This window comes from Triturus cristatus, chromosome 10 (assembly GCF_964204655.1).
Source record: "Triturus cristatus chromosome 10, aTriCri1.1, whole genome shotgun sequence".
Taxonomy (NCBI): Eukaryota; Metazoa; Chordata; class Amphibia; order Caudata; family Salamandridae; genus Triturus; species Triturus cristatus.
The window spans coordinates 871,061,641-871,085,931 of NC_140593.1; the positions used below are offsets into that span (position 1 = coordinate 871,061,641).

General features: G+C 42.7%; 1 protein-coding gene across 1 annotated transcript in view; it reads right to left on the reverse strand.

The window, feature by feature from the left end:
- Positions 1–24,291, reverse strand: part of LOC146796142 (SCO-spondin-like) — a 1,481,201-nt gene that overhangs the window by 51,494 nt on the left and 1,405,416 nt on the right. The window contains exons 110-111 of the mRNA XM_085631266.1: positions 15,053–15,099; positions 4,670–4,834 (exon numbers count right to left, since the gene is read on the reverse strand). Of these exons, the coding sequence (XP_085487392.1) occupies positions 4,670–4,834; positions 15,053–15,099 (212 nt within the window). The remainder of the gene's footprint in view (positions 1–4,669; positions 4,835–15,052; positions 15,100–24,291) is intronic.

Genomic DNA, 24,291 nt, shown 5'->3' on the forward strand with positions numbered 1-24,291 from the left:
CTTGAATAAACAAAGGCTTTCTATTAGGTTTGCCACTGACCATACTGTTATACTTCAGTGCTAGAGAAGACAAGAAATACGTAAATCCTAGTAACCCAATATGCCATCCACTCACCTCACAAAGCAGTTGGGCAGTAACACGATAAACGCAAACACAAATTTGGATGTGGACAGACTTCTGGAAATCTCAAAATGTATGGCTGCATGTTTTCACACAGGGATTACTGAAAAATAGTGTATCAGAAATGTCACACAGATTTCCCCTGTTTATCTATGTTTGCGCTGCACCCGTTACTGATAAGAATTCCCTTGTCTACTTAATTGTTATAGCAATGCAGAAGTCCAACAGTAATTCAAAAACACACAGCAGCCTTTCCACTTCAAGAAAGAGAATTCCACTTAAATCTTTAGAATCAGCGTGTGTTTCCTGAATAAATGAGTCAATTTTTCACAGATTTCTGGGATTCTAAAAATTATGGCTGTTTGCTTTCAAACAGGGGTTGCTGAGAAATGGAGTATCATAATTGTCACACAGCTTTCCCTTGCCTAGCCAAGTTCCCTCTATATTCTCTGCTGATAGGAATTCCCATGTTGCGCAGCAGAGTCTACGTAGTCAAATGAAGTGAAATAAATAACTCAGAGTTGAAACATCTCATATGATTCTCCTGTGCCCTGTGAGAAGTACAGCAGCAATTTAAAAACAATTCAAAAACACACAGTAGCCTTTCCACTCCAAGAAAGCGGATTTATCTTAACTCTTTAAAATCTGGCTGTTTCCTGACAGAATGAGTCATACTCTCTAAGCTACAGAAACCGTGCTCTAATTTTCCCCCCGCACGATCTGCTGACAGGAAAAGTCCTACTCTTCCCCTCACCCAGTGTGAAGAATTCAACCAGAGTTCAAGAGTAATTCCCCTGAAGCAGCCTCTGGGTTAAAAACAAGGAAAGGCACTTATCTCTTGAGCGGCCTCTGTTTCCTGATAGAACGATAGAATGAGTTGTGACTCTCAGCTCAGCTGAGGAACAACCTGGCTTCCGCCCCCTCAAATAATATTCTTGAAGAAGATTCTTAAGACTCCGCAGTTTCTGTAAAGATGAATGTCCTGCCCCATAATGTCTTGGTAGGGTGAATTCTCCTTTTCTTGATTTGGTAGTAAACACAATTTTGCAGGTGGCAAACACAACCGAATATGATAGCTGTACTTGCTTGCCTAGTCAGTTTCTTGGCGCACATACCTTTGGCTGCAGCGCACAAAGACCTTACGCTGCCGCACACAGGGGAACAAAATTAGAGGGAACATTAATCTAGACTATCATCCTCTCCTAGATTTCAGAGACAAATCTGGTTACATAATTCCTTTAAACTGAGAATCAAATAGAGATAGCAGGGAGAGTGGTGTGTGCAAATGGCTCATGTTGTTGCTGAGATGTGTCTCTAACTTCATTTATGTTACTCAAATCCTGTTACCTGCATCAGCTTCTTGCTGCCTTTATGTCCCAGAAAGCTCTATAAGGATTTGGATTCTGACATATAAAAGGGCTTTTCCAGAGAAATTCAGGTTCGCAAAACGCTATTTTGTTCTTTGTAGCAAATATCTTTACAGTGCACATTACTCCCAAATTATTGAACGCAAGTAGCTTTTCTTTGTAAGGAGTTTAACTTTAAAATCCTCATTTGGTTACCACTTTGTCTTATTTTGATCCAACTGCTTTATAACGAGGCCAGCGTTGATCCACGTTACCTATAGTTTAGTTGTGCCATTTTTAAGGCATTTTTCTGGAATTAGTAATTGTATTTTATGCGGCCAATAGGATCATAGTCACTGCAGCTGGTGAACTAGTGCTGGCCTTGCTGTGTGTGGCTTTACAATATCATAAAGAGATGCAGGGAGGGATAGTCACCCAAACAAAAGATCACCACATAATTACAAAACACCTTCAAATATGATAGTATCAAGAAGAGAGGTACAGTGGGACAATGCACCAAACAATTCTTCCTAGTGCTCCAAAAACCATGTCATAGTTTTCTATGGCTGACTCCATGAATCTTGCAAGAATTTAGCCTTTATTTTTCTACATAGGCCATGATTCTGATTCTATTCATCAGAGTGATCTTTGTTTTCAGTCAAAAACTTTTGACTTCTGATGTGAGCACTAGGACATGTGACTAAATATAATTAGTCATCCGATGGCAGCATACCATTATGCACTTTTACCATTTATGATAACCCAACATTTTCGACAAATTTCTGACTCTTTATGAAAACTGCAAGCCATGCACTTGCACTCCTAAAACACAAACATAAAGACTGGACTCCGGTCAGTGATGCGCTTACCTATTACACTTTATATGCATTGTTTACGTTTAGAAAAGACCAAGATTGATATTGTTGGCATAATGGTATATAGTAAATGTGTTGATGGCTGGCTAATAATCTATTGTTTATGACTTCTCTGGAATGCCTTTTTTGCACACAGTAGCCTAAATTACAAATGGGATGATTTATTCGTAGGCAAATGGCCTGTGGATCCGCCATGCGGATGAAGTAAATAACTCCGTCCTCATGGTGGAGGGGCCACCTACCTAATTTATAAATGACCGCCAAGCAGACGGTAATGAATGAAATGTCAACATGTCCGTCCATCTAAACTAGGTAGGTGGGCATGTAGCCATTTCTCTGACAGCCTTTAATCCCCAAGTCCGTTGGAGTACTTTGGCCAAGGCGGAGACAGAGTAGTCTCCTCCGTGGCCACACCATAGGTCCCTCACCCGATTTCAATGCAGGTGGAAATTTGTTGCAATACAGTATAGACACAGTCAATGCATAAATCGGGCCAAAAGTCATAAATCAGCATCTTCACATCTACGCCTCACAGAACGTTCTAGAGCCTTCTAGAAGTACCCTTTAAGGCTCTGCCTGTTGCAGGTTTTTGGGAGTAATTCAGGAAATCTTTTGTGAATTCCAGTTTTTGTCGTTCCTGCTCAGGCATTTCCGGCAGCCTAGTTGTACAATTTGTAGAACCATGAATGCTGGAAGGCAACAACAATGCACAAAAGCAGGTTGTTTTAATGTGATTCTGCATGGGGAAATAGTTTTGTTTTTTCAGAAACTCCTTCCGTTACACTCCAACCTATTTTGAGGGTGTCTTCCCACTTTGCAAAAGGATTCCCCCCTATCCTTTGGTAAGAGTACATTTCCAGCCATTTCCAGACTACAATGGGAAAGTTTCAGAATACCCACAAACTCTTGAGTATGTGGGTGTGGCAAATTACCAGATAAACCTTACCCTGACAACCCCACTCCCCACCATTTGAACAGTGGCAGCTGGTATTTAACGGCTGTGGTAGGGCGGGTCTCGGGGAGGAGGGAATGAACAAAAAAATTAAACACTTACTTGCGTGCCACTGCTGCCACCTCTCAGTCTTCTTCGCCTGCTTCCCTGACTCCAGGGCAGGATACACCCTGGCTCCCAGGCTCCCCATAGCCAATTACAATGCTGCAATGCATCGTTGTGATTAATCTGAGTGCCGTGGTTCCGCGCACAGCCAGGGAATGGGAGCCTAGGCATTTTCTCTACCCAGGCTGTAATGCAGCCTGGTGGAGGTCATGCGAAGTGCACTTGATGATTTGGCCGGCCCGAGACGGGCGGCAGAAGCATCATGGGCACTTGAAGTGTGCAAACCACCCCTCCCATACCCTGCTTTGTGAGCAAAGCAGCACCGCCCCTACCCAGCTGAGCAAGGACGAAAAATAAAAATGATAATAACAATGAGTAATTATCATTTAAATTTTTCCCACCTGCTCAGTGGGGCCATAAGTTGGCAGGGTATGCTCAGACGTGAGTCCCTTGCTCACTTTGTCACTGGATTCAAGCAAGCCTGGCTGAAGACGGCTGAAATGCTAGAAACCGGTCCTAGGAAGCTTGTTTCCGGTCCAGGGAAGGCATGGCTTGGCAGTTCGGGCTGGACTGTTCCCATGAGGCACGGGGTCAGACTGATTTGCATGTGGCCATGTCTGAACTGGGGTGGCAGAGTGGGCTAAAGAACGGTGATGGATCAAACCCAGATCTGCTGACTGGGTGTGAGTGTTTGATTGGTTCTGATGCTCCGTCCATCACCACCCCCTTTTGTACCGCAGTGGGGCAACACCTCTGCATTTGAATAGGATTTGCCCACATGTAATAGTTACACCTATATGGAGCAATCAAAAAGGTGATTAACAGAATTTACTACCAAAAAGCCACCTTTTGTGAATACCTTACACAAGTAAACCCTTCCACTTGTGCACAGAATTTAGACGTACATGGTCCACAGAATTGTGCCGCTGTTTTATTATAGGAAGAGGACAAAGGATAGCTTAGAGAATGATTAATCAATACTTTGCACTATCACAATGATCCCAAAAAAAGATGTGCTAAATTCATTCAAAGAAACAGCAATTACGCCAAAGTTTACAAACAGGTCACATAATTGTGCAGTCTCTTAGGACAGAAATGCTGATTTCAGCATCTCATTGCTTTTTAAGGGAAATTGAAGGTCAGTAGCCTGGAATTTGTGCCTTGATTTTCTGGATTCAAGAGGTAAAATGGCAGAATGGAGACACTGTAATGATTACGAAACAAAACTGTCAAGAAGGCATACAATATAAGAAGGGAACATATTTCTCACCGCAGTCTAGCATAGTGCAAGGACGATGGCGTGTGGCAGGGCCCTGGCATTCCTCTCCGTCATACAGGCGCAACCGCCTCTGGTGCCTCTGGGAGTTCTGCACCCCACTTCCACAGCTAACAGAACACTGGGACCATTGAGACCACTCGGACCACTGACAATCCACTGAAGAAGGGAAAAGGAAATGTTGTGTAAGCAATCAATCATCATGACTTCCTACAAACATACAGAGACAACATGCACAAGGATTCTTACCAATCCTTTTTAGATGGTCTATAAACAATAATGCTAATCAGGATACAAATCTAAAGAAGCACTGGCAAAGCGATTAGGGCTACCTGTGACACTGGGGCACTAACCTATTGGCGTTGCCAATGCTTGCTGTGTTTTTGCTATACTTTATGGCAAAAACCACCAGCAGCAGCTCCTCCATCGGAGGAGTGTCACCAACCCTGCCAGCAGCCGCATCTTCAAAACTTGAAAAGATAAAACGATAATAAAGCATGTTTATTATTGTTTTAATTTTCTCCATACCATGGCGTCTAGGAGGCGTGGCTATAGGGAGGACAAGTACAGGGGGAGTGGTAGGTGCACTGTTGTCAGTGTGCATGATGGTTTGGTCAGCCGTCTCAGGAAGGCCAAACCGTCATGCGCACTGAAGATGTCTCCAACCCGAGCTGCGTTGCCGGGTTGGAGACAGCAGGCACGGGCTCCCAGTCTCCAAGGGAGAGCAAATCAAGGGTACTCAGGCCAATCCTGATGCTGCTCTCATGATTGAGAACCGCACCAGGATTGGCTGCAGGGCAGTCTGGGAGCCTGTGCCTACAGTGGAGCCAGAAGAGCGGAATTCTGGTTTGTTTTTTGTTTTGTATTTGTTATGTCCCCCTCCCCCTCATCGCCACTTTGCCCCAACATCAGCCACAACTGAAAACCGCTGCATGTTGCCCAGTCATTCATGTTGGTATGGAAACAGCTGAAAGTTCAAGCTACCCAGCACCCCTTAGCCAAACAGTACCAAAAGAAGCTTTGAGAAAACATTGATAAATTTCTTTTTGCACTTTGATTCAGAGTTAGTGCCAAAATAGTATTTTAAGTGGGATTCGGCATCTAAACAGCCTATTCATCTACATTCTTGTTGAAAACGGATGGTAAAGAATAAATTGATGTGCATTTAGTGGACTAGTACATAATGATACAATAAGGCATAAGTACCTAGTGCTTGAAACTGGTGTTTTAATTTCTGGATCTTCATATTTTCAAGTAAACCCTCCTTCACAACTGGCATTCTCATTGCAACACTGAAAATCAGAGCAGTGGTATGGGGACTTTCCCAAATTCAATCAGTCAAAATGTGATAATGTTCTTCTTAATTCTCTTGCCCCTTCTTGTCCCTGCTCTCTTTTTTCTATGTGTAGACTTCTTTTGCCAGACAGCAACCTCCAAATCTGCAGTGTAATAGAAGTGTGTGGGAGGCAGGAGATGGACAGAGATGTAAAGAGAAGGGTACAATGAGAGTGGTGGAGTATAGTTCATAGGGGGGCAGAGAAGAGGTAGAGAGATAGGTACGGTAGCGAGATACAAAATGTATAAGAAACCTGAGTCAGCCAGAGAGAAGGCTAGAGAGAGGTAGAAAAAGAAAGAGGTATGTAGAGAAAAAAGTAGAGATATGTATGGTTTGAGAATGAGGTACAGATATGTAAAAGGAAATGAAGAGAGGGGGAGAGAAGTGGCACAAACCAAGCGATGATGTAGAGAGAGAGAGAGAGTTAAAGTAACCAATGAATACCTTACCTTTGGCAACTCTTTCAAGTGCAAACTATGTCTACTGAAAGATTCATCACATTGTGAAACCTTCCAGGTGCCAGGCTGGATCTGGAAAAGCTCCACAGATCCTATTTTCTGGTATGTGGCGCTCTCACCATCTATTGAGACCCCATCCCACCCTGGACACAAGGACTTGGAGCCATATATAGATGTCACCTCTGAGCACTTACATACTTTCTCTTCCATTTTCACCTCCCTCTGAAGCAGATATGAGTCTAACAATAATTGTTGTTAAACAGGTGTGAGAAAAATCTACCTTTGGATCTTATTAACCCCAAAGATTCCACTCAACACTACTAAGAGTCTGGTAGAGAGGGAATATACAGGATGCCCTAGGGATAATGTTACTGAACATAAGTAACATATTTTTTTAATGGATACCTCTACCTTTAGTTTCTTCATGTTTTGAATCTGTACTTAGGCAATCAGCACAATAGGAGCAGGGGGTATGAGTTGATCTATTATAGGAAGTCCTGCAGAATGAAAAGGACAAACAGGCCCCCCTGCATCAAAAATCATACCCCAAGACAGAGCCACAGGAGCAGCCTTTGCTCTGGTGGAATGAGCCTGAAGGCCTTCAAGGACTTTTTGGATAGAGTATAAAACATCTGAATACAGAAGACAATACACCAGGGCAAAGTTTGTTTTTCGACGACTTTTGTTTTCTTCGCACTGGCAAAAAGTGTGAACAGCTGATCATCAATGTGGTGCTCCTAGTCCTATCAGTATAGAAGCTAATGGTCTGCATGGGGCCATCTGGTATAACGTTTTCTCCTAGTTGGATGGATGCGAAGGAAAACAACACACAGGAAGAGTCATTTGAACCACCATAAATGAAAGGTTGACACCACTTTTAGAAAAAAGTACGTGTCCCAAGAACCAGCTTGTCTGGGAAGAAGGAGCCTGATGTCTGAAATTTCCATTTGCAAAACGTGGTCACAAATAAATTAGCAAACTGACCTATATACAAATAGGTCAGTTCATTAAATTCCAAATCATAGTGGATCGCAATCCGAACTACCTCATCAATATTCATGAGGTAGGTCATAAATTGCAACCATCACTTGCATGGTGGCAGGCTCATCAGTGAATCGCATTTAAAGAAACTTTTTTTTGTAAATGCAGGCCATTTTCCTTAAAAGAAAAAGGGTGGTGTTCAAAAAGGAAGATTCAAGTTCTTTTACATTTGTTTGAGAGTTGGAAGTGTGCACCTGTACCAATCTGTACTCACTAATAAACGTTTTTTTAATTCATAAAGAGGAAGGAGTCCCAAAGGGACCAATCGCCTTTTGTGAATGTGCTATTACCCCTTCTCTGTAGACAGTAACTTTTCAATGTTTTGTGACCAGATTTCAGTCGCAAAGCATTGAAACATACTGTAAAAAAAAATTCAGTTTAGAAGGGATGCCCTGAACATGCCTCTTTCAAATAACATTTGTTTAGTAGCGGGTGCTACCAAAACCAAGTGGTAGGGCAAAGCAGGGGAGGGGGATATTCCAGACCCTAGCTTCCTCCTCGCATGCATTGCAAAAAGCTCCCAGACTCCCCACCTAATCCAGTGTTACTCTCATGCTATACCTAGCATGAAAACCACGCCAGGATTGGTCTGAACGGCCTGGTTTGCCACTCAGACAGTGCCTGGGAGCCTGTGGCATTTCTCTAACCCGGCTGTACAATACAGCTGAGTTGGAGAAACCCAAGTGCGCATGTCTTTTTGGCTGGCCTAAGATGGCTGCCAAACCAACATGTGCACTAATGATGTGCCACTTTCCTCCTCCCTGCTCAGTCTTCTATCGTCAAAGGCAATGGTCCCGCCCGGCCTGCCCTAGACTCGGGGCACACAGCAGTGATAGCAATTTTTTTTAATAAGAAAAGGTTTTCAAACCCATTTTGCAATTCAGTAACCTGTTATCGAATCAAAACATGGGTTTAGTACATTAATTTGCAGTTGCATAGCCTGTGATTTGGTCCATGTTCAAAATGACTTTGTACATCTGGCATATGGTCACATATGGCAAGTGAACTTTCAAAGCCTGAAGCTTGAAAGTGGCACACAGACTTGATCACAATGAGGAACACATTTTTCAGGGCAAAAAGCTGAAGAGGGGATCGATATAGCCGTTCAACAGTCGCACACATCAGGAAGATCAAGACCAAATGTACCGTAATAAAAGGAGTAGTGCAAAATATAGAACAACCCCTTTGCAAGAATGTATCACAACAGGCACTTTGAATAATGAAGGCTGATCATATAATTGAAGTAAGGCTGGCAGGTCTGTAAATAACTTTTAACTTTTACCGGTGCCCAAAGCAAAACCTTCATCAGTATACAGTGAACGCAATGGCTTTAAAAAAATTGATAAGCAGAACAGTGTTTGTGAAAAGACTGGGTATGGTGCAATCTCAGAGAAGAAGCAAAACGCGATCAGCATATCGGGCACTTTGTGGATCACTCACAATACGAGAGTATTTCCTCTTCTGTACACTGTATCCAAAAAAGGAACAAGGAACGTCTACACAAGAAGACCAAAGGGACCTTGCGGGAATTAAGGTGATACTTTAGTCTCACCTGCAGAACACAAGATCCAAGATTCTGAAGGGCAGATTCCTACAGGCTCAGGCATAGTAGCTCAATAGCAACAATTTTCACCTTCAATTGCGACAACACGCACCTCTGCAATGGATTTTATCCTTCTGGATATAAATCTGAGTCAGATCACTTTAGTTCCAGCTATAAAAACACCAAAGGAGCCGCTGCAGCTATGTAATAGCACACCTAGTAATCCTTCAGATGTAGACGGAAATCTGTCTATTTCTCCGGATTTCACGATATTATAATCTCCGAGATCATCAAAAAAATAGAGCAATAATCGTCAATTAGCTCTTTTCTCTACAAAGTGTTCTAGAATCAATACTTAGAAAAATCTACAGCACCTTGCAACCACATTCTAGAATCACAATCGGTCGTCCTTCAATTCCTGTTGGATCAGAAAAATACCAAAACCTTTCCACATGCAATGAAACGCAAGTCAGAAAAGCACATCAATTGATTTAAAACATATCTCAACCGGAAGAAAAGATACAAACAACTAATTGAAAAAATCAAGAGGCACGCAAACTAACAGCAAAAGTCATAAATCTCAAAATAAAATAGAGATCAAGCCGATACAATTTACTCCTTAAAAAAGCTATTTGAGGACCCAAAGAAGGGCTTCGACCTAATCACAACTCCAAAGTATTATCTTATCTTTGGTTGTAAACTAGAGTCGGCGCCTACACAAAGCCCTCAGCAACATCCCCCACAACATTCTCTTCAATGACACTTGTCACCATTCTCAGAAACTCGAAAAACAAGTGAGGTATTCCCTAAAAACACTACGACCGGAAAAACGCCCAAGTAAAACTGCAAAAGTACAAAAAAGAGAAGGAAAAGAAGTAACCGCAGAATTACAAAGGCAAAGCACCAGAAAATAAAGTTCTCACAAAAGTACCAGTTAGCCCCTGACGACCAAAAAGAAGAAAAAAAGCCATTCGATGATATATTAGCTAACACTGACAGCAACAACGCAAAGGGAACTCCTCCCCCACTGACATTTGCAGCACTATCAATACAACTGCATCCTTTGGCTGCCGATTTTACAACTAAAAGCACTTATCAGAATACAAGTTACCCTGAGCAGGTTGTCCTCCCTCCTGACTCTAAGGCTGCGACAGTAGGAAAAAGGAAAACTCAGAACGTATTTGTAACCCTTGAGCTATCCGACTACTTTTCCCTAGCAAATGGCCCCCTACATCGGAAAAGGGTACTTAATCTCATTCATTCACTTTCTTCCCTCCAATCTCTGCCGTCTTCTGAATTAAAATTGGTATCCTTTTCAGATAGACCTGATGTCTCTACAAGGCAAGTCACATTTTGGAATGGTGTGATACCTGCAATTACCTGAAACAAAAGTAAAGATTCAATGTGATTAGAGTCAGACAAAAGATTTTGTTGGCTCCTCCAAAGGCATAAACAGTTTTAAAAGGAGGCTCCTCAAGTCCACCCCTTCTTTGACCAAACTAACTTTACAGAAAGTTTCACAGAACCCAAAGAGGACAATTTAACAATCTGTATAACAGAGGGTGAAAGACAGATATGAACCATAGCCTTCCTGAGCCCACAAATACGAAAAAGGATAACCCTTGGTCTTGGCTTGCAGACAACTTAAATGCAAATAGGCAGGGACGAGGCGCAAAACTTCCCTTGTAGCGATGACTCCTTCACAAAGAGCATTGATATTCTCTCATGGAATCTTGCAGGTCCGGAACTGCAAAAATTACAGTCTCTTTTGAAAAACACCCCTGCATTTTTCTGCCTCCAGGAAACCTGTCCTCTCGGAAACTTCAATCAAAGTGATTACTTTACATGTGAAATCCCTGCAACAACAGTAAGTCGAGGTCATGCAAAGGAGGGTCTGCTGATCCTACTGACAGAAGACATAAAGTGGAATTTTGAAAGAATTCATCTGGGCAGCAATAATGCGCAATACATAAAGATAAATTTCCGAAAAGAAGGGTTCCAGAGTGACTGAACCTATATTTCTCTTTAATCTCTATCTACCGCCCGGTTCTTAATTCAGCTCCATGCTTATAAAAATATTTGATCAGATTGAATTAACATTAGAAGCATGTGGAAAGTACCAAGTCATCATATTCGGAGACTTCAAAACTAAAATCTCTAATCACTCAATAAAATCCTGTAGAAACTGATATGCTGAAGATGCATGGTCAATACCAATCCCTATTTTCCCTGACAACATAAAAGCAGAAAAACATGGGAAAATCCTACTGGAGCTAGCTAACGGAATCGGTGGTGTGATCCTAAATGGAAGATGAAAAAGCGATGTACCTGCAAGCGACTCAAGAAGGGTAGTACATGGTAGTTCTATATTAGACTAAATAATATTCAGTCCAGCTCTTTTCCAAAAATGTAACTATCTCAGCAGTCATTTCTCAAATGCGAGTGACCATGGTTAAACCATCTGAACCTCAACTTAATTTCTTGACCGCTTTGGTCACCAAATACCAACATCAGCCCAATTAAGCATTTCGAGCAAACACTCATATCCATAATAAACCTACTACAAAAGAAGGTCTCTTTCCATAATCCACCATTCAAAAAAGAAGATCGCTTGGGGGGACATTTGTAAAAAAAAAAAAAAAAAACAGCTAATTAGACGGCACATTATCAACTTCTCAGGCCCTAGGAAATTAGAAATAGCTCTCTTGAAAAAAAACTGCAAAGAATTAACAAGGAAAAAACAGAGTCGCCTCAGATAAATCCTGGATGGAATTGCATATGATAGCCACTCAAAAAAACACCAAACAATTTTGGCGCCTCATCACAAAAGGAACTGGCAGTCTTAAACCCTTAAATACCACACCAGTATCACGGAAGGACTGGGAAAGGTATCTACTCAATCTCTACAAAATAAACACAGTTCAGCCCGACAGGAGGAAAATATGTAACATTAGGCTTCTTGATGGAACTTCTCAGCTATCAAATTCTCCCTCAGAAAAGAAAAGAAAGCCTTATATCAAGAAGTGTAGGACCACAGCAGCTACGGACCCAGACATGATACCAGTAAAAACAATTCAAAGTAATCTGGTGAATTGGAGTACGTTTTTGGCGCCCCTGTTTCTTCACTGTTATGACACTGGCCAAATTCCCTACTCATTGACAGGAAGTATCATCATCCCAATACTAAATAAAGGCACTTGCATCAATCCCGGAAACTACAGCCAAATCGCACTCCTGGATGCCACAGGGAAAGGTTTTGCAGTAAATATCCTCGACCATCTAAAAGACTGGGTTTCCTTCAGGGATATAATTCTGATGTTTCAAGTGAGCTTTCAGCCCAACCACCCTGTGATTGATAATATAGTTATTTTACAGACAATTATTGATAAGTATGTATTAACCAAATCACAAGTAGTATACAGTCTTTTTGTCGATTTCTCTACAGCATTTGACAGGGTCAACAGACCCCTTCTTCAGAGAAACCAAAGAAAATGGTGATACCTGACGCACTTCTGAGGTTGATAGTTGCCCCCCACACCTCAACATGGTGCAAAGTCCAGAATGGAGGTGACAAAGGTTTGACTCACATGATACAGTTGAACGGCCTAAAGCAGGGTTGCTTATAAGCCTCCCTCTTGTTCTCGCTACTTTTAAGCCATTTTCTAGAGAGTTTTCTAAATGTAAAGAACTTCCCTTCCATAGCAGCATTTGTAAACATACATGTGTTAATATATGCTGATGATGTGGTACTTTTCGATCTTCCCCAGTTGGGCTTATAGAGAAACACAGATGATCTAACTAAGTATTCAGAAGAAAACTACCTAAAAGAAAACATCTCCAACACAAAGGTAGTCCCATTTAGGGAAAGGAAACATCACACTAACTTTAACTGGAACTTAGATGGCACAACAATTGAGGTGGTAAAAGTGCATACCTACCTAGGGCGTTTTTTTTCACAAACCCTAGATGTACATTCCCACTTGCAACAGATGAATCAAAAAGAAGTAGCACACAATAATGCCATAAAGAGATTTTACTCCCCGTCGACAACAGAAATTTGAAATATACAGGGCAAAAATCCCACCTACCATAACTTATGCCATGGAGTATAAATTCCCACCGATAGATGGAGCATACTGAATACCAGTGAAAGTAAATTACTACAAAAAATAATGTTACTGAGCCAGATACTCCAGCCCAGATCCTTTACTTAGAGCTTTCAATGGTAAGCGCATTTTCAATAGCTCTGGCCAACAAAATGAGATGGGCATTCAAATTCTGACATGCAATAGAAGGCTCCTTAGGGCCTTACATAAAACCTAAAACTTTTAAGGCAGATAAGAAACAAGACACTTTCAATAGAAATCTTCAATCCTGGTCTCCAGCACAGTTGAAGCTCTTTTTTGAAAAACCTGACTCCATGATTAAGCTATGAGCTTGACAAGGCACACTGCTTCTCACTACCCCTTTATAAAGCCCTTGTATCCACTATTGAGTTTAGGATCCACCAACAGTATGTGAGTTTTTCCTTACAACATAGTATTCATAGATGCATCATCGTGTTTCGATTAGACATATTACCTCTTACGGAGTATACAAGAAGCTGGAGTGATTCAGGTGATGGTACAGGTGTATGCAACAAATGTAATAGTGGAGTCCTATCGCTTTTAGATATATTCTCTAGACCCCTAATGACTTGATTGCCTTTCTGAAATCTCCGCTGAATACATTTGTCTGTAATAAATTGTACAAATTCATGAAATCTGCTTGATCTATATTTTAAAAGGAAATTTTCTACTGATGTGTCAACAGCATAATTTTATAAAAAAGTGTTTGATTCATGTATTTATTCTAATTGTTGATCTCGGAGGTCTAAATCAATTACATTTTCATTGTCTAAAAAAGAAAACAAGACTATGTGTCCTTGTGTCATAAAAGTAATTCCTGGTATATTAAGATTCCATCAAGTTTTTTTGCATGGTTTGTATGAAAACTGAATCTTAGGTTGCTTTAAAAACTGAATAAACTTAGGGCCATATTATCAAGAAACGGCGATAACATTAACTGCGCTAAAGCAGCGATAATAGGCTTGATAATATGCCCTTGTGAATTCCCATAGAAGCCCATGTTCTGGTGGGAACCTGGGCTTCTATGGGAATTCACAAGGGCATATTATCAAGCCCATTATCGCCGCTTTAGCGGCAGTTTCCTGACACTAAAGCGGCAATAATGTTATCGCCGTTCCGTGATAATATGGCCCATAATTCTTAAATCCTCTTGTTGCATTGTACAGCATTCCAAAGCTCCTCAACAAGTTTTGTACTACAGAAATACTAATGAATACATCACATATGCCATTAATCCTTGTAAGTATACATGGGGTTTATAAATGTTAAAATAATTTAAAAACATTAACACCAAGACACATTACAACAACTCTCCACTCACCTATAATCACAGTTTACTGTGAAAACAGGACATTGTAAACCTATAGGTAGGAGGTTTAAGTGGATTTTGGTAGAAAATATGTTGGTGGCACATAGTATGGTGGCGGCACATAGGGTGTGGGCCCACCCGCTAATAATGCATCAATGTCATACATAATGGAAATAGCACTCAAAATTGAAATTCCCACTTGGGGCAATATGCATAAGCAACAAGAGATAACTACTCTTAATACATCATGGTTATTGCATCAACCCCCTCTGCCTCAGTCATTTATTCGTGATACATGCACCCTATTTGTTGTGGGGTATTTAAGGGACGTATTTCTGCCCCAGAAGGAAGGGATTACTTAAAGTGACAGATTTACATGTTGCGTGGTTCCTGAAAAGTAATGCTTATTTCTAATGTCTGTGATGTGTCTTTAGGTATATTTGATAGTAGTGGTGGACACTTGTAAACATGTTATTCACCTTCTTTGATCCATGTATAGTAGGCTTTATGTGCATGATAAATTTGGCTCAGGGTGTCAGTTGTGTGTGGCTCATGTTTCTTACCATCACAGTTCTCTTCTGAGCAGTTGAAGATTCCTTCTTGGCAGACACTGTAATAAGAAATAAAGAGGTCAACAAAAGCCCAGAGTCAAAGTCCATGATTGATCTATCAGTGTTACACCACCATAAAGAGTGAAAGGAAAGAGCCTATGATAGTTGGTCACGCAGCAGAAAATATTTTTGATTTTACTGTTCACCTTTCTATGAGTATGTTCTTGAGAAGGGCGACCCACCAACTCATGTGACTAGGCTGAAATATCTTTCATACAAGAGATTAATAACAATAGTTTATTTGGGGGAGTATTCTGACTTTTTCAGTTCTGTTACTGTTCCATTATAGATATCTTAGAACTAGGCACACCATTTCCATTACACTGGCATAATCTTTCATAATTTTATTACTTTTGTTTTACTTTATTATGAGAAGTTCCCAAAATTAAGATATTTTTCAAAATGTTAAATAGGAGTTCTCTTAGAAACACATACGAACATTGCGGTGGTGGCAGTGCTGGTAGTAGTGGTGATAGTAATAGTGGTGGGGCTGCTATGAGAAGTGATGACAATAGTGGTGGTGGTGATGTTGATCTTAGTGGTTGTACCTGTGGTGGTGCCAGTGGTTATATTGGTGACACTGGTGATGGTGACAGTGGTAGTGTTAGTGCTAGTGGAAGTGGTGGTGGGATTGTTAGTGATATTGGTGATAGTAATGTTTGTGACAGTGTTGGTGATGTTAGCAGTAGTGGTGCTAATAGATGTGATGTAGTGCTGATAATGGTACTGATAATAGTGGTGATGATGGTGGTCATAGAAATATTGCTGATGGTGGTGGAGGTAATAGTACTAAAGATGGAAATAATGGCGGTGGTGGTAATGATGGTGGGGCTTTCTTACTGAGGTTGTGTTGTTTGTGGGATTAGTGGTAATGGTAGTGGTAGAGGTAAGGGTGATAAAGGTAATAATGGTGGTATTAGTGTTGATGGGAGGTGGTGGTGGTAATGGTGGTACTGGTAATAGTGGAGGTGGTTATGGTATTAGTTATGGTGGCCTTAAAGGTAATGTTGCCGATAAAGCTGATGGTGGTAATAAGGGGGATGATTTTAATTATGGTGGTAATAGATTTGTTAGTGGTATTGTTTGCTCACAATGGATATGACAATTGTTCTGGTGGCAGTAAGGATATGCATAATGGTGGGATAATGGTTGGGGGTGTAATGGTAGTGAGTATATAGCTCTAATTGTCATGATGGTAATGGGGTAAAAGTGGTGGTATTGACAGGAGTGGTGAGAGTTGTATTAGAGGTAAATGGTGTTGATATTAATGGTGGTGGTGTCAATGGTGTAATGGTAGTCGTGCTGATGGCAGTTGTGAGAAATTGGGTTGTTGGTTGAGGTGGGTGTGAGCCCATCTCAAGCAACAGCCGAAATCACCATCAGGGTGAACCACAGTCACTTAATTAACCTGTGCTTAATCCTCTGGTAGCTTGGCAGAAAAGCAGTCAGGCTTAACTTAAAGGCAATGTGTAAAGTATTTCTGCAGCACTCAAACAGTAATAAAGTAAAACACAACACAGGAAAAATCCTACACCAATTTCAAAAAATAGAATCAATTTCAATAAAATATTTGATACCAAAATGTAAGAATCCAATCAGTAGAACTAGAGAGATGCAATTTTAAAGACTTCAGTAAAAATAGTGCTTAGAAACATAAAGCGCCAACTGTGTTTATCAAGTCGCTACAGACTGGGACAAAGTCACAAGTTCAGGCTGACTACGATACAGGGATCAGGTTATGTCCACTGAGAATTGTACCTTTTGTCCGTCATGCAGGGTGTTGTGCTGCACATTGGAGGTTCTGAGGTGTGATACGGGGTCCTGCATCGAAATGGGTCATGAGGCATTGGTTCGGAAGAGGTATGTGGGGTCCTAAATTGAGTTTCATCTTGCTGCGTCAGTTCCAATAAAGGCTGCAAGGGAAGCAAGGTGAGGTCATGTGTTGAGTTGTGTTGGGGTGGGTTGGTTCCAATGTGGAGCTGCTAGGGCCCTGATGTGAGGTCCTGGGTCAGGTTCCTTCATGCTGTACCAGTCCTGATGAGAACCATAGCAGTGCTGGTAGAGCACCTTTAGTCCCACTTCTAAGGGTCCAGGACTGGGAAGGCACCACATGGGGGGTCATGGAACACACCACTTGTGGGGAGGGTTGGAATCCCAGCAGGCATAGTCCAAGTGCAGGGTTCAAGATCGTTGGAGCCTTTTCTGTCCCTGAGGCACTGATCAGGAGGCCAGCCAAGTCGCTCTTGGACTCTCTCTGGTGGTCCTGATTTCAAGGTGCAGGTACAGTCCTTCTTAGTCAGGCAGCAGGACAGCAGAGAAGTCCTTCATACAGGCAGGTCAGCAGAGTAGCAGAGCAGTTGGGCAGTACTTCCTGCAGCAGAGCAGCAGGGCAGCAGAGCAGTCTTTCTTCTGAGTCTTACACAAGTCCAGATGGGATTTGAAGAGTGGGTCTGAGGGCTCGATATTTATACCTGGTACCGCTTTGAAGTGGGAGAAGCTTCTGGTGTTTCCCCCTATGGAGGTGTCTGGAATTCTTTACCTCTAAACGACTTTCCTACCTGTTACCAATCCAAAGTTAGCACTTTTTCAATGTTATAAGGGAACTGAATGTTATCCTATTGGAGGCGAAGGCGTAGGACTTGAGATAGTGAAAAATTAATTTAGGAGTTTATCACCACCAGGACCTGGAAAACTTAAAGGGACATGTCCAATGTTTTAATTACTACATTTTAATTACAATGCTCCCTGCCCTATGGGCTATTTAGGGTCTACCTTAAGGCCGATTTATACATATGAAAAAAGGGATTATTAGGCTTGGCAAAGGAGTAATTTTGCCAAGTCAAATTGGCAGTTTAAATCTGTTCGCAGTCTGCAATGGCATGCCTGAGACATGTTTTACAGGACAATCTGTGGGTGGCACAATCAGCACTACAGGCCCACTAGTAGAATTAAATTTATACGCATGGGTATATGATATACCACTTTACCTGGGACTTATAAGTAGATTAAATATGCCAACCAGGTGTATGCCAATTTTACCATGTTTTACTGAGTCAGCACAAGGATGAAAGTACAAATTACTCCTTCAGTAATGCCTTTTCTGGTAGAAACATGATCTAGTTGCAGATCCCTTATCTTAGAATTTTCCTGATGTCACACTAAATCCGGAAGATTTTTCTTCAAGCAATCCTCTTGCATGCCGGTAGGTGGCATCAGTAGGCTCCGTGTGACATTGTCGGTGTCGTCTGCGTCACTTATATAGGCACCACCTCAGCGTGCTGACGTCAGTTACTTTTCATGACCTTCCACACCAGAAGCACGGAGCCATGAAGTGCACTGATATTGGGGTGCTTCTGAAAAACTAGGGCCCTAAAAGGGTGTCAGCCCTGATGCTAGAAACCTGTCCGCAGCTGGATTGCAGATGCTATAGGCGGGCTGGGTGCAGTGAAGATGTGCAGCTGGGCAAAGGACCTCAAAGAGGAACCTCCCAATCAGGATCTGGCACCTGTGAGCAACGATTTTGGAGCTGCTGGGGCACTGCTGAGGTGGGTCACCAGAGTCCTGAAGTTCCTCGTCTTGCACTAGATCGCTGTAAAATTGAAGACTACCTGGACTCAGCTTTGTAGATTTTTGCAGCAAAGGGTCAGGTTCCCCAGGTGTTGGTGCCTTTGTAACTCCGCTGGTTCCTGGCGCCTCAAGAGTTGGTGCAGAGGCTGAGCTGACCCTCCAGAGCAAGTGTACCTTTAGATGGATCTCAGACATGTAGATTGGACTGGGAAGCTGGATGACATTGGACAAGACTTTGCTGTTTTGACGACCTGCAGCTGAATGGAGATAGTACCTCTATCTTGAGGGAGCTCTTTGTCAATTTGCAAAGTGGTAATGACTCTGAGGGGCTTGTGGAGGCCACACAGTGATGAGACGAGCTGGAGGATGATGATTGTCGAGTTCTATGGAGGCAGGCAGCAGTTTGCGCCCAGAGTCCACCACAAGGACTGCAGTTCTCGGTCCAATGTTTTTTGTCCTCTTCTTGTGTCCATAGAATCTAAGTCCAGGGTCTGGGGATGCCACCAAAATATTAAAATGTGGGGACATTTACAAGGAAGTGACAGGTAGTGGCCAATGGGCCCCTTACATGGGGTGTCTACACCCTCTATTATGGCCACCTCCTGGGGGAGGGGGACATAGTCCTGATTGAGAAGCCCCACCATCTTCAAGATGGTGGGCACTGAAAAGTATACATCTTCTCGTCTCCAGCACCTGAGGAATGGAGTTGGCAGGGGGGGGCACACCTCCTATTCTTTTTAAGTTTTCCCGCCTGTCTTCCCACCAAAAGGGGGAGAGGATAGGAGGGGGGGTCTACTCCTTCTATCAGGAGAGGCTCGGGCTTATGCTTCAAAGGCACAAAAACTTTGAAGCTTCCTGTCACAGATGCCTCTTCCTAACCAGGACAGGCTTTGTTCTTGACCTCTGAGCATGCTGGCACTCACCCCTTGAGGTAAGAACCCTAGAGTGGCAGAATTCGTACCGCTACCCTTGGGATCCCCTATAATGCCAATGTCCTCGGTAGCAGGGTTACCATTTACTAGGGACTTACAAGGGGTACTGAAGTTGTGCCAATTGGTAAACCAAAGGTACAGTTAAGGGAAAGTGCTTCTGGCACAGAGGACCTGGTTGGCAGGGATCCTGTGCACTTCCAGTCTAAATTACATCATGTTCCAGGCACAAAGTGGGGGCTAACTATCTACCTCTTGTATTCCCTGACCAGGGGTGCAGAAGGGAATGTGCCGGTGACTTAGAGGCTTGGACCACCAAGCTCACGGAGTAGGGTGGTTGGTGAGGAAATTTGGGTAGCCTGGTGCAGGGTGCTGACTGTGGGCAATTGTCCTAACCACAGAATCCCCAGTGCTGGGCTTGGACCAAGTTTCCAGTAGGACATCAGTGGACCAAGGACATCCAGCTGCAGGACCTCTATCAAGATGTTTGTCTTGACTGGGGCTGGTGCGGCCAGTGTGCACCGGCAGCACCGGGAGTCTAGTCGAAGGGGCAGGGGAAGGTCACAGTAGCACTAGGGTTGGGCAAAGAATTCCGCTCCTCCAGCAAATTTCACAGAGTTTTGCCTTGCCAAAGGTAAGTTGGTGAGCACCTGCAAGAAAAAATAACGCACTAAACCTCCTCCTGGCGAGATTTCTCATCGCGGACAGTGGCGGCAGGTAGGGACCGCTCACGTTGAGAAGTCTGCCACCAGCGTTGAGGAAGCTGCTGCTCGAGTAGAAAGTCTACTCGAGCAGCAGAAAACAGTAGAGCTCTCTGGCACAATGCGTAGTGTCGTTCGCGCTGATTTTAGAGTGCAGGACAAACACCTAGCACAAAAGATCAGTGCGAGGAACACAACCTAATAGTCTCTACCCAGGCTTAAGCAGCATGACCAGTGTCGGTCCAGATCCATCACTGGATCCATGGGGAGGCCATTGGTGCTGGTGACGGAGCCACCGGCGCAAAACCTGGTGGAGCTCCCTCTGAGCCTCCGGGGCCTGAAGACGCTCTGGACTGTCATTCTACCCAAATATGAGACACATCCCATCATATAATTCTTTGAGCTAGGTGGGGCGCTCCAGCTCCTGGGAAGGTGGGGAAGTGCAGAGCTGACGCAGGCACAGGTTCAGCAGAATGAGGCCTAGAGCGCAGAGACTTCTCTGATGCATTGGCAGTCGATGGTGGAGAAGTCGAATCAAGCTTTAACTTCTTGTGTTTATTGAGATTCTTATCTGACCGACTCGAGGACTTCGAGTTGGAGGACAAAGTCTTAGGGGTCCCAGGATGTATGACGTTACAACGCACACTTTTACAACGCATGCACTTACAACGCATTTTTTACAACGCATAATCCATTACAACGCATGACATTACAACGCATGACACTACAACGCATTTTTAAAAACTACCTTTACAACGCATTTCCATTACAACGCATAATACCTTTACAACGCATACCATTACAACGCATAATATTAAATTGCATTTAAGGTAAGTATTAGATAGTATAGGGGTAAAAGTTACTTTTCTAACTCCAGGGGGTGCAACAGTAGGGTAAGTGTTGGATAGTATAGGGGTAAAAATTACTATTCTAACTCCAGGGGGTGCAACAGTAGGGTAAGTGTTGGATAGTATAGGGGTAAAAATTGCTATTCTAACTCCAGGGGGTGCAACAGTAGGGTAAGTGTTGGATAGTATAGGGGTAAAAATTACTATTCTAACTCCAGGGGGTGCAACAGTGGGGTAAGTGTTGGATAGTATAGGGGTAAAAATTACTATTCTAACTCCAGGGGGTGCAACAGTAGGGTAAGTGTTGGATAGTATAGGGGTAAAAATTACTATTCTAACTCCAGGGGGTGCAACAGTAGGGTAAGTGTTGGATAGTATAGGGGTAAAAATTACTATTCTAACTCCAGGGGGTGCAACAGTAGGGTAAGTGTTGGATAGAATAGGGGTAAAAATTACTATTCTAACTCCAGGGGGTGCAACAGTAGGGTAAGTGTGGATAGTATAGGGGTAAAAATTACTATTCTAACTCCAGGGGGTGCAACAGTGGGGTAAGTGTTGGATAGTATAGGGGTAAAAATTACTATTCTAACTCCAGGGGGTGCAACAGTAGGGTAAGTGTTGGATAGTATAGGGGTAAAAATTACTATTCTAACTCCAGGGGGTGCAACAGTAGGGTAAGTGTTGGATAGTATAGGGGTAAAAATTACTATTCTAACTCCAGGGGGTGCAACAGTAGGGTAAGTGTTGGATAGTGTAGTGTAATATTATGCGTTGTAATGGTATGCGTTGTAATGGTAGTATGCGTTGTAATGGAATGCGTTGTTAAGGTAGTTTTTAAAAATGCGTTGTAGTGTCATGCGTTGTAATGTCATGCGTTGTAATGGATTATGCGTTGTAAAAAATGCGTTGTAAAGGTAGTGCGTTGTAAAAGTTGCGTTGTAAAGGTTGTTCCCCATCCTGGAGCAGTGCCCAGACCTTTCTCTTCACTGGGACCATGAACGCGACCTCTGGGTTGAGCACAGTGCCGAGCACTGGACTGCAAGAGCTTTAGGCCCTGCTCCCTCAAAGCTTTCAGAGCCATAGCCCGGCAGTTGGAGCATGACTTCGAGTTGTGGTCGTGCTCCAGGCACCAAAGACAAACCAAGTGTGGATCCATCACCTACATTGCGTGGTGGCAGGCGCCGCACTGTTTAAATGCTGAAGTCTTCTTGGGCATGTCAGGAAAAACCTACACACCAAAAAATGTACGACAATACGCCTAAAAAAAGCCTTCAAAAAGTGATGGAGGGTAGGTCTCTTCACATGTCTGCAGTGGCTGGCAAGAAAATAACTAACATCAGAGAGCTGAAGGGGGACCTAAATAGGTGATGCAGACGTCACAACGGGGAAGACGACACCAACAGCGTCACGCGGAGCTGACCGAAGCCACCTACCGGCACTCAAGGGAAATCTTCCAGATCCAGTCTGGCACCTGGGAAATTCAAAGATAAGGAATCTTCAGCTGGATGTCTCTATCAAATGCACTGGTTACAGTGGCAAAGTACACAGCGACCTAAGGCCAACAAAACCTTAATTCAGGAACAATAGAAGGTGTGAAGGAAAAAAGTCTGGGGGAGCCTACCCAAAAGCTGACAGGTCTAACAGTAGTAAAACTGGTGGTGCTATCAATAGTGATGGGTGTGGTAATGTAGTAATGGATGTGATGGTAATGGTGATAGTACTGATTATGCTAATGATGATAGTAATGGGGTTTTAATGCTGATGCTGTTAATGATAATGGTGTAAGTTGTGCTTGTAATGGGTTGATGGCAATGATGGGGTGGTAAAGAATGGGGGTAAATTTAATAATAGTAATGATGGTGGCATTGCTGTGATCATGGTAGTAAATGGTGGCATTCATTGTTTTTGTGATGTCATTACACAGCGTTAATGGTGGTGGCAGAAATGGCAGGGTGGTTGATGGTATTGGTGGTGAAGATAATAATGGTGGTGGTAATGGTTTCAGTGTTAATTGTCATAATGTGGTGGTGCAGATAATGGTCATCTGTGAGAGGTTTTAAAAGCTTTGACAATGGTGGGTTGATTGCTAATGGTGGTGGTGTTAATAGAGATGGTGGTAATAGTGGTGCTAGTGATGGTAACAATGATAGTGGTAATAATGTCTGGAACAGTGGTGGTGCCAATGTCAGTAGTGGTTTTGTGTTGGTAATGGCAGTTTTAATTGGGTTTGTGGAAAAGGTAGAACAAGTGGTAAAGGTGGCATTGTTAATAGTACTAATGGTGTAAGTAATATGGAGATATTAATGGAGCAGTGGGATAATGGTGACAACGCTGGTGGCTAGAATGGGGGCCCTGGTGGTGATGGTGGCTGTAATGTTTGTAATTGTGGCAATGGAGATGGTTTTTGTGGCAATGTTGGAGGTGGTAATGTTTGAGGTAATGACAATAGTGTTAATGATGGTAATGGTGGTGATTTTTAAATCCATGAGTTGAGCATATGTGTGGTAGTGGTGGTAATGGTGATGGAAATGGGAATCTGGTGGGGTAGTAAAGGTGGTGATGGTAATGGTGGTGTTGGGAATAGTACTAGTGGTTGCACTGGTAGTGGTGACTGCAATGGTGGTGGTGTTGGAGGAGGGTCTTTGATCTATGGGTTGTCACTTTAAAAGCATATGTTTGCCAAGGCATCATGATGTTTATAACACACTAGCAGCTACATCTAAAAGTCAGATTTGTCAGGGCCCAATTTGAATTGTCTGACATCCACTAGTGAAAAATAGATACGGACTGGGGTAGGTTGGCTTGACCATCCAAAAGAGAGAAACAGAGCCTGATTTGACAGATGAACAATCAATTGAGTGTAATCTGCGTACATGTAGAATGAATGAGGTTCCAACAGCAGAAATATATTTTTCTAAGCAGAGCATGCACATGTCAACTAGTATGGGTAATAATACTGGTATGGGTGATACATATGGAGCCTTAGGGAGCATCAAAAGAGAAAGTTTACACACTTGCTTGCTAGGCTAGAATTGCAATAATCTGCTATGAATAGTGATAATGGTGGTGGGATAATGATGGCAGCAAAGATGAAAGTAGTAATGCTGATGGCAGTGGTGGTAGTAATTGTGCACCGTTGATAAAGT